This window comes from Dendropsophus ebraccatus, chromosome 11 (assembly GCF_027789765.1).
Source record: "Dendropsophus ebraccatus isolate aDenEbr1 chromosome 11, aDenEbr1.pat, whole genome shotgun sequence".
Lineage (NCBI taxonomy): Eukaryota > Metazoa > Chordata > Amphibia > Anura > Hylidae > Dendropsophus > Dendropsophus ebraccatus.
The window spans coordinates 58150430-58168560 of record NC_091464.1 but is presented as its reverse complement, the minus strand read 5'-3'; the positions used below and the strand labels follow the sequence as shown (position 1 = coordinate 58168560).

Sequence of the window (18131 nt, the reverse complement as noted above, 5' to 3'; positions counted from 1 at the left end):
CGCATTTAACACCCTTGGTGAAAATCTGTGTGTGAACAACCTAAAATAACGGCCATTGTTCGCCAGTCAATGACCTGAACATTATATTGATGGCCGCAGGGAACAGCAGCTGCTAGGCTGGGTTTGCACTGCATTTTGCAGTCCATTTTTTTCTTCCGTTTTATGCAATAAACTCATTTAAAAAACTGATTCACATGTGAGCATCCATTTTGCTCAGTTTTTCCATTGATTTCCATTATAAAATGCAAGTGTCCTTGCTCCCCAAAGTATTCCATAAATGTATTCAATCAATACATTGGGAGGGTGCCTGTGCATCTAACTACCCCCCCCCCTCCCTCCCTCCTTGCTAGGTGCTGTGGGACACATATACACTGTACTACTTCTCCCATCATCTGCTCAAAGTATGATGGAGGAGAAGTATCAGGGCCATCCCTATCACCAAACAGCCCCCCCCCCGCATGCGCTGCCGCCACATATGCACTGTACTACTACTCCCATCATATGCTCTTAGTATGAGCAGATGATGTCGGAGTAGTACCAGGGCTATCCCCATCATATCCCTGACGCTGCTGATGCCACCACCGCTGATGCAATGCAGTTCACATGCCCTTCTAGGGACTGCAGAGCTCAACGGCGTCTTGCCCACTAGTTCCCTGATGTGTCCCATACTATGAGCAGATGATGGGAGGAGTAGTACAGTGTATATGTGCCCCACAGCACTGAGAAGGGGGGGAGGTAGTTGGATGCACAGGCACCTGTCTCCCTCCCTGCTCGGTGCCCTCTAAATGTATTGATTTAATACAGGGGTGGGGAACCTTTTCCATGTCGAGGGTCGGTCGGGCATTTATAAAATCATTCGAGGGCCGCATACCGTGCGCAGCAGGGTAGCGTGGGTTTGCAGCACCCGGGGCAAGGCAAAGTATTGTTCCCCTAATGCCCCTGCTATTGTAGTTAACCCTCAGTGATGCCCCTTGTACCTGATGTGAATCGTTAGTGATACCCTGTAGCCTGAGTTAACCCCCCAGTCATGTCCCTGGTAGCCTAATTACCCCCCCCCCACACCCAATGATGCCTCTGGTAGGCCTAGTAAATCCCCCCAGTCATGTCCCTGCTAGCCTAGTTAATACCCCCAGTCATGTCCCTGGTAGCCTAGTTAAGCCCCTCTTTGATGTCCGTGGTAGCCTAGTTTAGCCCCTCAGTCATGTCCCTGGTAGCCTAGATAACCCCCCAGTCATGTCCCTGGTAGCCTAGTCAGCCCCCCGTCATGTCCCTGGTAGCCTAGTTAACCCCCCAGTCATGTCCCTGGTAGCATAGTTAACCCCCCAGTCATGTCCCTGGTAGCATAGTTAAGCCCCCAGTCATGTCCCTGGTAGCCTAGTTAAGCCCCTCAGTCATGTCCCTGGTGGCCTTCTTAACCCCCTCAGTCATGTCCCTGGTGGCCTAGTTAACCCCCCAGTCAGGTCCCTGGTGGCCTAGTTAACCCCCCAGTCAGGTCCCTGGTGGCCTTCTTAACCTCCCAGTCAGGTCCCTGGTGGCCTAGTTAACCCCCCAGTCAGGTCCCTGGTGGCCTTCTTAACCTCCCAGTCAGGTCCCTGGTGGCCTTCTTAACCCCCCAGTCAGGTCCCCGGTGGCCTTCTTAACCCCCCAGTCAGGTCCCTGGTGGCCTTCTTAACCCCCCAGTCAGGTCCCTGGTGGCCTTCTTAACCCCCCAGTCAGGTCCCTGGTGGCCTTCTTAACCCCCCATCCCCCCCAGTCATGTCCCTGGTGGCCTAGTTAATCCCCAGTGCCTGCCCCAAATAAAAAAAAAATAAACATCCCACTCACCTTTCCTCCGCTCCCACGCTATCCAGGTCCTCTTCTCCCTCCTCTCTTCTGTGCCGGTCTTCTCCTGCAGGCGGCGCGTGGTGAAATGACGTCATCGCGCGCGGCCCGCAGGAGTCACAAGATGTGCGCCGCTCTGTTGGGGAAGGAGCCGGCACAGACACAGGAAGATGCTGTGTATGCCGGCTCCTGCCTCACCACCACGGCGCACATGACAGGAAAGCCGCAAACCGCAGAAGACGTGTGCCGCTCTGGAGGAGAAGGAGCCGGCATACACAGCGTCCTCCTGTGTCTGGTAACTGTCACAGACACAGGAGGAAACTGTGAATGCCAGCTCCTTCTGCTCCAGAGCAGCGCATGTCACAGGGGTGCCACGGGCCGCATCCGGAGGTGTCAGGGGCCGGATGCGGCCCGCGGGCTGGAGGTTCCCCACCCCTGATTTAATATATTTATGGAATACTATATGGAATATATTTATGGAATACAAAGTATTCCATAAATGTGTTTAATCAATAAAGCATACTGTACATACGTCACATTCTTTTTACAGAATCTAAAGCCTGCCTGATCTACTAAATTAAGGGAAATAACAGTATATGTGCATTTTAAGGCCGGGTTAACACTACGTAAAAAACACGGCAAAATAACGGCCGTTGTTTGCTCAAATACGCCCGTTGTTATGAAATACTGCTGTGTTTTTTACACAGTGTGAACATAGTCTAAATAAGTAATGTACATTAGGAATTTGTCTAACTTTCCATAAGTAATAACATATTAAAAAGGAGAAGTCTGTCAGAAAAAAATCAGTTCAGGAAGGGGGTGGAGGGAACATAATAATATTATAAAATTTAAGTTCCCTGTACGTACCCAGCACCATGTCCCGCTCCTGGACCCCCACTGGTATTCTCATACTTGCCCTCCTTCAATGTCACAACCCGACTGATAGATGCCTCGCTAAGCCAGTCAGTTGCTGGGGTGGGACACTGCGGCAGTCACTGATTGGCTGAGTGAGCTATATCCCACAATTTCCCTCCAGCTTGTGACCTACACTGAAACTGTGAGAAAATTTCATCCGGCAAAGTATACTTTCTTTATTATCTTTCCTTCACCCCCTGCTGGAACTCAAGTTTTTAATTTCGACGGACTTTTCCTTTAAAGTGAAAGTACAAAATTCTAAATTCTGCTTTGGTTATTTTACGACTTTTACAGAATTTGAAGCTCTAATTTTCTGCATACAGTTTATCTATCTAATTTGGCAAAGTTTTCAGACACTTTTCAGAACAGTGTCAGAAAATAATACTAAGTCAGATGTGGTGTTTGTTCTCTACAACAGGATGTGCACCATGATGATGAATCTGAGGAAGGGCCTGCCTTATCATCTCTATGGTGTGCCAGGTTTAATAAATATTCACCAATATGTCATGCAATTTCACCATGTAGAGGCATCCCATCATGGGTCTCAAACTCGCAGCCCTCCAGCTGTTGCAAAACTACAATTCCCATCATGCCTGGGACAGCCAAAGCTTTGCTTTGGCTGTCCCAGGCATGATGGGAATTGTAGTTTTGCAACAGCTGAAGAGCCGTGAGTTTGAGACCCCTGAATGAAAATGAATGCAAAACTTAAAATGAATATTGTAAAGCTAAGGGTGTAGTAATCCAGGGTGCAATGGCTATAAGAATTGCTTATAGTTAAAGGGGTTTTCCAGCAAAATTTTGTCTCTTTCAAATTAACTGGTGTCAGAAAGTTATATAGATTTGTAATTTACTTCTGTTTAAAAATCTCACGTCTTCCCATACTTATAAGCTACTATATGTCATGGAGGAAGTGTTGTTTTTTTACATTCAGACACAGTGCTCTCTGCTGACATCTCTGGCTGAGACAGGAACTGTCCTAAGCAGGAGAGGTTTTCTATGTGCATTTGCTACTGCTCAGGACAGTTCCTGACATGGACAAAAGGTGGCAGCAGAGAGCACAGTGTCTGAATGTAACTAAAACAACACTTCCTGTAGGATATATAGTAGCTTAAAAGTATGGGAAGACTTGAGATTTTAAATAGAAGTAAATTACAAATCTATATCATTTTCTGACACCAGTTAATTTTAAAGAAAACAAAAAAATCACTGGACAACCCCTTTAAAGGCATAGGGAGCCAGCCTAGGACATACTTGGGACAGTAATTTCCCAAAACTCTATCTCTTTAAAATCAGGAAAATCCAGACAACTATGGCCTCTCCTTCTCCTCCGCTATTTTGGGTCTCATTGTTTGTGGAGAAGAACCCATGGGATCGAAAATAGATATACTGACCCTCTGCAGACACTGGGAGAGTACTGTCTGTTTTTCGGGCCAATCAAACATTTGTTTTTGTATGTTAAAACACTCAATAAAAATGATATGATCAAAAAAAATGCTACCTGGGAAATTGCCTGGAAGTTAATTCTCCTCCACAAGGTAGAAAGCTGGCTCTATAGTTCCACCTGTTGGATATAGTTAAATAGCTAACTTTTTTTCTTTTTGAGATACAGTATCTAACATCTCTAAAACAAGTTAGTTGTATGTAGGGGGTGGCTCAGGACTCTTTGCAGATCAGAAGTTGGCGCGTCATATAGTCATAGCGGATGAACCAGTGGGTGTGGTCCTCTGCATCAGTGGGTGTGGCCATTGGTGGCGATATTCTGTGAGGTAGGATTATCCTGCTAAGTAGCAAACAGACTAAGCAGGATTTGAAAAGAGAAACTAAAATCCTTGTCGTCCCAAGTTTGGGGCAGAGTTTTGTTTGTGGTTGAAATAAAGTGTAAAAGACTGTATTCACCTTTTTATTCTCCATCTACATGTAGGAGTTTGGTAGTGTCATTGCCATTGTTTCATTGTATGTATCCCTTCTAGGGATGGTCCGAACCTGGTTCGGACAGGGTTCGTACGAACCCGAACCCCTCCGCAATGATTACCGCTGTCTGCCCACTCCGTTCAGCGGGCGGATGCAGCGGGAGGAACGCCTGGAAAACTGGGATACAGCCATAGCCATAGGCTGTATCCCAGTTTTCCAGGCGGTCCTCCCGCTGTATCCGCCCGCTGCACGGAACGGGCAGACACCGGGAATCCGATGCCGAGCATTCGGGTTCAGCCGAACCCGAACCTCGGCGGGTTCGGACCATCCCTAATCCCTTTGTTTTCCTATACACTTTTCGTACATGCTTATACTTTGAATTGTGCAATTATGCTGCCGCCTAATGGTGACACTTTGTAAGCACATGTAAGTGAGGTCTCCATTCACTAACAGCACCTTCCATATTGCCTAAACATATTTTGGGCTGTGGGAGGAGCTGATGAGTTCCTGGTCTCCTCTTCCTCCATTAAATAGTCCACACACTACCTCAGTACCACATAAAAAATAATTATCAGACACCGACAAAGAACTGAAACACGAACCGCTCCGACCGTCCCTCGTGCCGGCCGCCCTCTGCCGCGTCGAAGATTACATCATTGTCGCAAGATGGTGGATGGGGGTGGACATGGATCAGGTGAGTATAGAGCACTACACTTCAGGGTCTAGCGTGAGTGGGGGGGAAACACGGGGAAGGGGGCCATTCACTAACATAACATACATTACAAAGTTGTATAACTTTGTAATGTGTGTTATTTAGTGAATAATTGTTTAGCGCCGCACTACCCCTTTAATGCTTAACTTTACTTGAAAATGTCTTCAGTGCAATACAAAAATATTACAGTACTTTGGTACTTATTGCAATAAATGATAGCAATAACAACAATGGCTTGAGGTGAAGTAAAGTAAAAGAAATCTGTAGCAGTAGATAGGGGCCAGATAGGAGGCACTTGCCTAATTAGCCTTGTACTCTGACGGGATGTGGGTGAAGTGTGTGACTTGATAATGCCCTATACTCACATTCAGATAACTTATATCTGACCCCTTCTGCCTCTCAGCATTGGTGACCATCCTGATAGGTAGTATGAGTCCCAGGTCTCTGTCTCTGGGTGAAGCTAACTAGTAGAAGCTTTCCTACATAGTTGAGCGTAGTCAGTAGAGAGCGGCTATCTTGCATCTGTGCTCTACTGCAGATCAGACTTTTTCTCTTTCCTTCTTAAGGGGGTGACTGTCCTGAAGTAGGAATCCAATGTGTAGGCAAGGGGGTTACTCCTATTACTACGGTTACCCCAGGATTAGGTTTAGCAGTGCATGACTGCTGTAGTCTCTCACACTGAGAAATAGGTCTCATCTCTTCTCTGTCTAAAACACAACTACACTTAGGCTCCTCTGCCCTGCTGGAAGTGACTAGACTCCCCTGAACAGGAACCCCCCCCCCATCTTATATAGGGTCTTGTGACAAGTTGTATAACTTTGTAATGTGTGTTATTTAGTGAATAATTGTTTAGCACCGCACTACCCCTATAAGTTGGACTCTGTCATCTCTGTTGCCACACCTACACCTAAACCTTACACTAGTTCTACCAAAGGTCTGTTGCCCATGCGTCCGGGCGTGGGTGTTACCACTCCTGGGCATCGGGCCAAGTAGCCCCAAAATACCAGAGCCTACTGGCTGGTTCAACACCAGTATCCAGTGCCCTGGGCCACAAAATCTGCTCTGCTACATCTGACACACTTCCTACAAACAATAAATAAATGCGAGAAGACAATGCAGTCTGAATCTGTATTGTTTATGAGAGGTACACAATGCACTGCTGAGAATCAATGGAGGAAATTAGCGGAGATGGAATCCGGGATGTGCAATAGAATCAGCAGCGACTGCGGGAAATCTTTTTATTCAATGATAGTAACTGGGGAGAAAAGAGACAAAAGTACATTATAGGAAGCTACACACCAGCTGTGTCTATATATACTGCACTACTCCCATTAGCTGGAAATCAACTCCCATCATCCTCTACCCCTGCAGTGTCATTAGATTAGCCGTTTCTAATCTCTTAAAGGGGAATTCCCTCTATAGAACAAAGTAAGTGTATTACCATCTGTAATGTCAGGGTAGAAACAATAGGCGGCGTTGGGATCACTGGAGTCGAAGCAGCATCCCTTTTGGTAGCATTGGTCCATGTTGATGCCGTCATAACCGCAGTTGACTCTCAGTTTAGGCAACACAGCACACTGGATGGTCTCTGTGGGAGGGAATGGATACAATGAACTGTATATCCTCATGACTTGATGGGACTTGTAGTTCAGTGGCCAGTGAAGTGATAGCACGCCCAAGAAATTTTCTCATCCACCTCTGAATAATGACTTACTTCTATTACCAAACTCTTTCTTAAAGGGGCCCTTACACTATTATTTTCACTTTGCCTGGCCACAGTGGATTCAGCCGCATTCGCTATGGTGGTGGGAATAAGTGTTAGTTCACGTGGGTTGTGAGTGTAAGAACATTTCAAAGAATTTAGGAAGCCAGTACCTTTCTTGACCTCAGGCTTGAAGCACCAGGGCACACCAGACACACTGCTGTCAAAGCAGCATCCGTTCTCCTTGCACTGGTCGGGGGTGACACCAGGGGGTCCGCAGTTGGCTCTATTCTTTGGGTTGACGGCGGCACAGTCTCTTTCCACTGAAATGGGAAGGAAAATTTCGGGTTACTGTTCCTTTAAGTAGGTAGAGGTAATTTTTATTTTTATTTTTTACGATGATTGTTACCTGCTTGTATGGCCGGCTGATAACACCACACAACCTGGGGAATGCTGTCATCAAAACAGCAGCCTTTGTGTGCGCAGTCCTCTGAGGAGATACCAGGATAGCCGCAGTTTACTCTGGCTTTGGGTTCAGCTGGGTTACATTCAGTGGCTATATTGTGAGAAAAGAAAAACTTAGTATGTTGTCGTAGTCCGGTATCATTGATGGACCTTTTATAGAGGCAATCTTCAACACTGCTATGGGACTGGCACCAAAATGGGCCCCTGCTTGCTTTCACATTGCCATAGTGCCACTATGTGGTGATCACTGAATACACATTTGTATGCCTCCAACTGACTTTACTATGGCTGTACAAATCCATATACAGTTAGCTCCCCCTAGTGGTGGTTGCAGGCAGCCAGAATTATATAATCTTGCAAGTAACAAAACAGGACAGATAGATAGGAGCTATATTAGACAGACAGACAGATAGATAGATAGATAGATAGATAGATAGATAGATAGATAGATAGATAGATAAGAGAGAGAGAAGAAGACACTGGAGAGATATTACTCTAAGAACATCACCTTCAAACTTCCATGGAGTGTAGCACCAGATGCTGTCGGACATGGAGTCATCGAAGCAGCAGCCTCTCTTCACACACTCGTCTGGTGTAATTCCCGCAGGCCCGCAGTTGTCTCTGTTCTTAGGCTGCACCCCGCACTTGTCTGCGTAAGAGGAGAAGCAAAACCTTTGAGGATATGAATACATATTGTAGTCTCTATTATGCAGAATTTTAGTATTTTTACAACAGAATTCATACGCAGCAGCTATGCTACCAGCACTGTTACATCTGGAAACATCTGGAAACATACGTTACTTTGCTAAAAAAAAAACAAAAAACTTTTTACAGTAATCAGTAGGAAAATCTGATACAAACAGGCAATTGCTCAGCTGCTCTGCGACATTGCAGCTGGAAGAGCGGGTTGCGTGACGTACCTGGTTTCCAGCTAAGGATAACAACAGGCGACTGTCAAGCAAAACCCAGAATCAGCGCAACTGAGGCAAGAGGAGGGGTGAGTTTACTTGTTTACAATTTTCCTGCCCCCCCCCCCGCCTGTCTGAATTTGTTTACGTTTGTGGGACTTCTCCTTTAAATAGGTTGTCACAACTCTGGCCCCTACTATTACTAAATAGTTATATGATATTGTTCACATATACCGCATTCACGGCGGATTACACGCTGTGATACTTGGTACAATTACAGTCTATGGCCCGGCATAACTTTTCATTCCACTGCCAGAATGAAGTGAAAGTTACAAAAGCGATGGAATGAAAATACGCTGCGAGAATGCTGTGCCATAAACTGTAATTGTACCGAGTATCGCAGCGGACTTCACTATGAACTCGCAGCTTGAAATCAGCTTCAAATGTGGTATGTGTACACACACTATAAAGGGGTTATCCTTTGAAAACTCTAATTAAGCCAATCACAGGGTACCAGACTGCAGGGATCAGCTGTAACTTATGGCTAGGGGAGTAGTGTATCTTCTTGGTATATGGAGTCTTACAGGCTGTGCAATGCAGCATGGGAAAAGAATATGCAAATTAACATTTCCAGAAAACATGCAGAAGGTTTTGAATTCTAAAGCAGCACCACCACAGTATTACTCAATTCTTATAGGAATCAACATGAACACGATGGCTCCTTCAAAGCCATTTGTGGCTACTTTGCACTCTGGGTAACAGTAGAGGATGGTAGAAGATGCCCCCCCTCAGGATTCCATAGAAGTACACTGGATTTTGTCTACAGCTCTCTCATTCTTTTCATGCAGCAGCAAGTTTAGGATTACGAGGAACAGAGGAAAAAATCATGAGCTGAATCATGCGATTCTCCTGATGTCTGTCACTTACAGTTGACGGGTAGGTAGGCTTCAGCCCCTAGGATGAGGATGGCGGCCACCCAGCAGATGGTGTATCTCTCCATTGCTGTTCTCCTTTTGCAGCCAAGTTGAAAGTGTGCAGCTCTTGTGTCGGAGGTTACTTTATATCTACACGATGTTTGCTTAACTGGCGTCGATAACCAAATTCTTTTTTTTTGTTATGAGTAAAGCACAGACGCTCGATAATATTTGCTTGGATGATGAGGATAATGCGATACGAAGGCTGATGTGACAAATATGACGTGGCATGAAAAGAGAAGGATGTGTTTGACCAGTTTTGTCACCCTCCGTGCGGTAATCTACTCGGCACGGTAAACATTCCTCCCTCCTCGCCCCGTTCTTTACCTTTCTTTAAAGATGCAGAAGCCAAATTGGCCAAAGTTGAGTGCAGTTTGGCCCATCCAACTTTCATAATGGTCTCTACATAGGAACCTCTGTCATTCTCATCCGAAGAGACCCAGGCTTACCCCATGTCTACGTTGCTTTAACTTACATTGGCCCAGATCACAACCAAGACTAGTTCAGAGTAGTCAAACATTCTGGCACCATGACTGGAATTAATATTTGTCTTAGAATACTTTTGTAGAATTGAAGCAGTTTGTGATGTGGAAAGTAGCCAGCTCCAGATGGAGGTCCTCCAGGGTAGACACTGTTGATGATATCTGGGGACAACATGGAGCACTGGCAGAGAGTGAGAATGGAGAAAAAGTTCTGGTGCCAAAAGACCCAATATGTGGTAGTAGTAGGAGTGTAGCTACAGAGGGTGCAGAGGTAGTATAAAGTGTAGCTAAAGAGGGTGCAGAGGCCAATTGCCCCTCTGCCTCATAAGAGGATGCCAGTACTATAAATAGCACCTTATTGGTGGGATTGCTGGAGCGAGGCTCTGAAGCCTTACCTTGTGGGAGCCACGTTCCAGAAAAGCAGCTGATGTAGACCTTAGGTTACTGGTTCCATATAACATTTGATGGGTCACTGGTAAAGGGGAAAACTTGTAAAAAGACAGTTGTGCAGGTCCTACAGGATGACTATTTGGCAATAGATAACTGGTGAGGGTGGACCTGCAATTTGGACTAAGCCCCTGACAGTGGTATCACCCTGAGCATTCTACACATAATATTTAGCCCCCAAATCAGACCCTAGCCCAAGTTGAGATCACAATGAAAGATAGGCGAATCAGATTTGTTTTACTTTATATGAAGCGAAACTGATCTGCTCTCATCTCCCTCAAGCTGGCAGCTCCATGCAGAGGGAGGATACCGCCATAACTGTATCCATGTATTCTAGGCACTTTCCAGGCAGTCCCTGGGCGGTATCCTCCCTCTGCATGGAGCCGCCAGCCTCAGGGAGATTATTGCAGATCAGTTTTGCTTTATACAAAGCAAAACTGATTCGCTCATCTCTGCTTACAATTATATCTGAAATCAGAGGAGCACCTTAAGATGCCCTACTATACACTTTATACTAAGGCTAGTAAAACCCGTTGCTGGTGTCATGTTCTGCCAACAGTATAAGATGTATGAGACTCTAATGACAGATGATGTCAGTGAAGATCAGAGTTAAGTTTGATGGATTTTAAATGTTTGACCCTTTTGTTCTAAGAGAGACAAACTGTCCCCAGAGCTAATTGTGGTATACCTTCCCCTCTCTATAGAGGACACATGGGCGTAAGGCCGTGCCTAACATTCATGTTTATGGTGAGGATGGGAGAGATAGCTGTCGGCTAAATGATTGACAGTTATCAGTTATTCAAGATTGATAGGCACCTCCGCACCCAGAAGTTTACATCTTGTGTGCCTGAAGGAAATGTTTTAGAAAATCTTTGCAACTACTTAAAGGGATATTTCTCAGATAATTTGCTCTTAATGGCAAAAAAAGGATTTGGTCTTACCTGCTCGCAGGTCATCTCGGAGGTTGATCTCTGTACATCCCTTAACCCAAAGAAAGAAGTTGTTCGAATTTTACTAAGATCCCCAAGAAAACTTCAGGCAGTCTTAACTGAAAATCCATAACTCCCCAAGACTGAAGTCATTCCTCTAAACCTCAATTAAACCTTCATCTTGTATCTATGGAGAAAAGTCTTTAGATCTTTGAGGAGGAAGCGTCTAATCTTGACTGACTTAAATCGCCAAAGACAGGATTTTTAAGAGGAAGCCGTTTCTGCACATCTACACTTGGCTTCATCTCGTACTCTTGAGTGAGATGCCGCTCACCTGAAAAGCTCTTGGGTCACCAACCTCCACATACACACCTATCCTTATTTTACAGTGTACATTATGGCTAAATATATCCTGGTCACTGCTATTCAGCAATTAGACCTGATGTACATTTGTAAGATATACTTTGATGTATTTACTTAGGGAGATTAGTAAAATATGGATCCTTTATTTCCAAATCAGTGCCACACCTGTTCAAAGGTCATCTGTGGTACTGCAGTTCAACTCTATTGAAATTAATAGGCTTGGGCTATAATACTACAAACCACCTGAGGTGGTGCTGTTTTTAAAATCTTGTACCGTGAAATAGGAATTAGAATAGAAGTTGGAACACAATGAGATGTAGGGATTTTTGGATTGGGTTTATTGGGCACCATGAATGACCAGAAATGGAGGTTAATAATGTATACTATGCGAAGACCATACACCATTCAGATCTGGACTTACCCAAGGTTGATATTAAAAAAGTCGGGAGTTGTACCCATTAAGTGTCCCAGAGCGGGTGTGTCACTACTGTTCCTAACACATCTGTCATCAGGTTCTTTGTGTCTATATGTTCTGGGATGAAGGTCTGCACTTTGCCTGCCACTAGGTGTCTCACTGTTTCTTAGGTACTTTGCACAGCTGAAGGGAGTTTTAAAGGGTTAACACTGCACTTATGCTATGTTATGTTTCTACTTTGATAATAAATGCAGAAGACAGCACTTTTAGTAAAAAAAATTGTGTCTTTACTCCACACCACAAATGTAAGGTTTCGGCTTTACAGGAAGCCTTTCTCAAGCATAAGGGAGTATAAAGGGTTAACACTGCACTTATGCTTTGTTATGTTTGCCAGTTTGTTGTCCAATAGTTGAGTTGGGTACCTCACACACTTCCACCTATCACACACCAAAGTTTAGGGTGTTCCAGAAAGTTCCCCACTAATAGGAGATTGGCCCGTCCTCTCCTATAAAGCTCCCTGAAGGTCCTAAGGTGGGGGTTCAGTTCAGACTAGTCTAGTGGTGGTGTGGAGTTCTAACTAATTGTGTTCTAGTGCTATTATGCAGTGCTAAAAACATACATCTGGAGAGACTAACCTTCCTTTCAAGGTCCGTCTGCAGTGGAGCAAAGGAGCAACTACAGTCGAAGTACTTCATTGATGTTTGCTCGGTCCTTCCAACTGGAACTTTTATCTCCCATCTCGGCTGTAACTTAAAAGTTCAAAGACTATCTGGCGGCCTCCACTTTCACTGTTGTTGCAGACAACAATCCAATGGCACACTTGAACACTGCCAGGCCAAGAGCCCTTGAACAGAAGTGGGCCTCAAGGTTTGCCAATTATGCCTTCACCATTAAGTACCCCAGTGGTAAGACTAATATCCACACTCATCCAAAAGAGAGATAAAGCAGTCGGCATTACCAGTTATGTGGCCGACCCTCTATGGTGTGCTTCTTGTATGGGAGATATATAGGGTCTATATACGGGGTGCTGCTTCACAGCTGAAGATACTAAGAATGCACATAAATCATCCACCAAGAAGAAAGGAAAGGCATTTTACCTGCCACGATGAACTTTGTATACAGTTTACGCAAATAAACTTGGTCTACTGAACGGTGAGTGCCCAAAGCTTCCTTTCTTCTTGGTGGATAATATCCACACTGATGCATTGACGCGGTAGGTGAAGAACCTGCATGTGAAGATATCTGGAAAGAAGTCAAGATGCCCCCTTTCTACTCTAGATTAGCCCAGGGAAATAGTGTCACCTCCACAGTGGCCAAGTAACTTATTAAGTCTGATCCCCTCCATGATTTGTCCAAGTGGAAAACTCTTTAAAGTGAGAGTTGTGTCCTTGGTGGGCTCCAAGTCTACCTCCTAAATGGCAATATTTGCCTCAGACTGTGAAAGGCTTATCCAGACATTGAGCTACACCACCTCCGATGTCAGAGAATATGCTTATTCCTTTATTGGGGCCTGCTACCGAGGAACACGTTTGATCCTGTCTCAGGTGAAAGACTGCAGCAAATTTTCATCCTAGATGTGTATCACGATCAGTCTGGACACTTTGGTGTTCACAATACAGAAGCTACCATCTGCAGTTCTACTGGACTGGAAAGAGAAGTAACACGGTGCCACAACTGTCCAGCATTTAACCTGGTCAAAGTTGGAAAGAAGGATTCAAGAGCCCCTTTACATCCTATCTGTACCCACAGACCTAACAAGATTCTGGCCCTGGACCATGTGAAGCTTGCACCTAATCATTCTGGCTACACTTATACACTCACCATGGTGGACCATTACAGTAAGTGGACTGTCATTGTCTCTGTCAAAGAACCACAGCCGTGATGTTCTATCATCTCTACGTAAAGCACTATGGATGCCATGCCCTGTGTTAAAATCCCAGCTGTTCCACGAATTATACCAGTTATAAATGCAAGAAGATGCGGACAACAGCCTATCATGCTCAAGGCAATGGCCTATGCGAGAAAATGAATCAAGTGTTCAATAATATGCTGCGGAGAGCATCTGTCTCCAAGCAGGCAGAATGGCCTAAACTCCTTAGTGAGCTTGTACAGATCTAGAATGACACCATTCACTGTTCGACAGGTTACTCTCCATTCTACCTGATGTTTGGGCGACCCAAGGACCGTGCACTTGGGATCCAAGTTCCAGATACCAACTGTAGATTAAATACAGTGAAAGTACTCCAATCATGTTCGCTTGGTCATCTTGGGAAATCTTAAGTGGCCTATAGCTGGTTGTGCAAAACCAGGGCTGTGTTACCAGACTTGGCACTCTGTGAGCTCTCTGGCAATAGGCGGTGTTCTCCAAACTGTGAGTACTGGTATCTTCTATCAAGTATTCTGCAGTCCAGTCACCCTGACGGAGTTCTGCTACTACCTAAGCAAGGTCTCCTTGGTAGCCCCCTATCCTTCCTTACGAGTCAAGTCCAGACTAAAGTAAAGTAAAGCCTATCCTATAAGCCCAAGTCTACTAAGACTTTATATCTATATACCACAGCATCCAGCTTATCCAGTGATCTGTACTGTCCACCGTGAGAAAGAGTACTATTTTTGATATTGCACCTTATTGCCGAGTTCTCATATTTTTTGTATTGCACCGAATTCTTCAGTAAAATGTTCACCTGTTTAAGAACTGTGGTTACTCAGATCCTACACCAACATCTTTTCTACCTCAAAGTCGTGTGTCAGTGTACCCGGGGGTGGGCAGTACTACTCCTGGCCATTAGGACAAGTGGCTTGTACCCTAACACCTAGCCTAACACCTAGCCTCCCCCCCCCCAAAAAAAAAAAAAATTGCAATTCCTAAAAAATGTACTTTTAGTATCTTTCTGACTATATGAGAGTATAACCCAGTGTATGGCTGATCTATAGTCTCTAAAACTGTTGGCCAGAGGTTGTGCCTGGTTTTGCAGCACATTCCCATTTTACGATGTGTAATTTCCCATCTGTCAAGGTTCTAAATGTGGGTTTTGTTTTGAGTTTTGTTGCAGGAATTTTGAAAGCCACTACCAAATTTGTTTAGTTTATGTAAATGTGTTTATTTATGATGCTTTAGTTTAAAAAAAAATCTAAACTTTTTTTTTTTCAATATGTGTAAATGACTTTTTAATTTTATCACCTAAGGAGCTGTATGGAGGCTTTTACTTTGTGTGCCATGACCTGTTGATTTTATTGGTACCATTGGAACAAGATATGACCCAAAAAAACAACCATTATGGCGCGTGTGTATTTTTTTTTACTGTATACGCCGTTCACTGTAAAACTTGGCCCATAGTTGGGACAATTCCACGTGTGGTGATACCAGATATACTAACTTATTTTTTTTGTTTACATGTGTTTACATTAGTTTTTTGTTTGAAAATTCGTAAAAAGGGGGTGATTAGAATTTTTATTAGGGAAGGTTTTTTTTTATATTTTAAAATGTATTTATTTGTTTTATACACTTTAAGCCCCCATATGGGACTTTTATGAGCATCTTTTTGATTTCTCATGGGGATCAATGTAATAATATAGTGCTGGCAGGCTGTGACAATAGATCAGTCTTTACAGTCACAGAGGCCTAACAAGGCCCTAGGTGGCCGTGACAACAATTTGGAGCTGATCTGTCCCACCAATTACACACACTCAGATAGTTTAGCTGGGTATATGGCTACTTCCAGAGTCCGCCTTATTTCCCTTCTCCATGCTCAACCGAGAGATGAGAGGATCAGGAGAATGTGCTGTGTGTGGCCAATGTAGTCTGTGCCTCACTATCTACAGACCCCATAGCAACCGCCCAGTTTGTCTCTATAATACGTATTTTGGGTATGGCCCCCAACCGATTTACAGTTCTTGGAACCCTAAATCTTCCCTTGTTGTGTCACTATTATTATGTACCTTTGGCTATGTTCACAAATAGCATTTAATGCACATTTAATAAATGCTATTTTGCGACAAATTCGCCATTTCGCTGTAAAATAGTGATATTTTTTTGCCACATTTTTTACTGAATTGCTGCAAAAATATATATATTATAATATTATATTGAGAAGCTTTGGCATCAGATCTTTGGCAGATAATCTGTCAGATAATCTTTCTGTGTAAATGGAACCTTAGGGACAGTGATGAAGCTAATAATGTTGTGTGTTGGGTCACTATTGTTGTGTACTATTAGGGATAGGGATGCAGTTATTAATACCAGTTATCATTAATGACTCATTGGGCAGTTTCCAACCTGATAAGGTTTATATCTAATCGGTAACCTAGAAGGTTTGTCCGACCAAACAATGGCTGCCCACGTAGAAACTTATTGGGAAACGCCAGAGATGTTTGTATCAAGGAAATTTAGCACTTCATAGGTAATAAATAGACACATTGTTGGCAAGATCGATAGACTATGAGATGCGGAGTCACCAATATTTACTATCTGTATGTCCACGTAGCAACCTATTGCTAGATATGTTATAAGAGACATTTTACTTATATTCTAAAGTAAACAGATCCCCATACATCTTTGGCATTCTGCATTATTACCACCATTTCATAGAGTGCCCCTTCAGATATCACTAGGTCAGATTATGGGACTAGGGCGCCAAAGTTCATGTAACATGCAATTCTTAAAAAAATGTTGTCATATAGTGTATATATAGTCACCATCCAGCCAATAACAGAGCTATTGTCTAGCTCAGGGGTGGGGAACCTCCGGCCCGCAGGCCGCATCATCTGGCCTCCGAGATCTTCAGATGCAGCCCGTGGACTTGTGGACCCTGCGCACAGCATCCTTCTGTGTCTGGCGGCATCATGCACATTATAACTGAGTGCCGCAGCTGCCTGACACAGAGGAGGATGCTGTGCCTGCCAGCTCCTCTCAACCTGAGCGGCGCACATCTAACTTCTCCAGCGGGCCACACGTGATGACGTCATATTATCACACGCCGCCTGCTAGAGAAGACGTGCGCTGCACTGGCACAGACTGCAGGAGATGGCAGAGGACCCAGCCAGTGCTGGAGAGAGGAAAGGTGAGTGGAATGTTTATTGTTTTTATTTGGCACTGAATACAAGAGCATCACAGGAGGGGATAACTACTGCTCCCAGGGCATCACAGGAGGGGGTAACAACAGCTACCAGGGCATCACAGGAGGTGGTAACTACTGCTCCCAGGGCATCACAGGAGGGGGTAACTACAGCTACCAGGGCATCACAGGAGGGGGTAACTACAGCTACCAGGGCATGACAGGAGGGGGTAACTACAGCTACCAGGGCATGACAGGAGGGGGTAACTGCAGCTACCAGGGCATGAAAGGAGGGGGTAACTACAGCTACCAGGGCATGAAAGGAGGGGGTAACTACAGCTACCAGGGCATGACAGGAGGGGGTTACTACAGCTACCACAGCATGACAGGAGGGGGTTACTACAGCTACCAGGGCATGACAGGAGGGAGTTACTACAGCTACCTGGGCATCACAGGAGGGGGTTACTAAAGCTACCAGGGCATCACAGGAGGGGGTTACTACAGCTACCAGGGCATCACAGGAGGGGGTAACTACAGCTACCAGTGCACCACTTGGAAAGGGGGGGGGTTAACTACCGCTATCAGGGCACCACTTTGGGAGGGAAGGGTTGGGTGGTCACTACATCTACCAAAGGCACCACTTGGGGGTTAACTACAGCTACCAAAGGCACCCCTAGAGGGTTAACTACAGCTAACTGGGCACCACTTTACCTTGCACAGTATAACATTAAGTGCGACGGCCATGTAGTGTATGGCCCTCGAATGATTTTATAAATGCTCAAATGGCCTTTGAGCAGGAAAAGGGTCCCCAGCCCTGGTCTAGCTACCAATGCTACATTATGCCCCCACACCCTGCTAAAACAATATTTGGTACAGTGTCTGTGCCTCTGTATAGTGTTCAAAAGTACTAACCTACGAAGTAGAAGTGATTGTAAAATCATTGTTGGGCCAGGGGTCTTGATTGTCCCTGGAGGTAAGAGGTGGGAAATTTAAGAGCTAATCCTTGGTGATCTAGGATTTATTAGGGTTAACATTC

General features: G+C 44.7%; 1 protein-coding gene across 1 annotated transcript; it reads right to left on the bottom strand.

The window, feature by feature from the left end:
* Positions 1-6478: 6478 nt before the first annotated feature.
* LOC138767454 (putative gastrointestinal growth factor xP4) lies at positions 6479-9472 on the bottom strand. Its single transcript, XM_069944956.1, has 6 exons — positions 9362-9472; positions 8035-8175; positions 7471-7617; positions 7235-7384; positions 6801-6947; positions 6479-6614 (listed from the first exon to the last, which is right to left on the bottom strand). Exons 1-6 carry the CDS (start codon positions 9432-9434, stop codon positions 6598-6600), a joined length of 675 nt encoding a protein of 224 aa, XP_069801057.1. The 5' UTR covers positions 9435-9472; the 3' UTR covers positions 6479-6597.
* Positions 9473-18131: the final 8659 nt, after the last annotated feature.

Excerpts from the sequence above, each read along its gene's own strand:
- LOC138767454 (XM_069944956.1), bottom strand. The coding sequence starts at position 9,434 with ATGGAGAGATACACCATCTGCTGGGTGGCCGCCATCCTCATCCTAGGG. Across the intron at positions 8,176-9,361 it reads AGCCTACCTACCCGTCAACT|ACAAGTGCGGGGTGCAGCCT; the intron begins GTAAGTGACAGA and ends CCTCTTACGCAG. Across the intron at positions 6,948-7,234 it reads CAAGCCTGAGGTCAAGAAAG|AGACCATCCAGTGTGCTGTG; the intron begins GTACTGGCTTCC and ends TCCCTCCCACAG.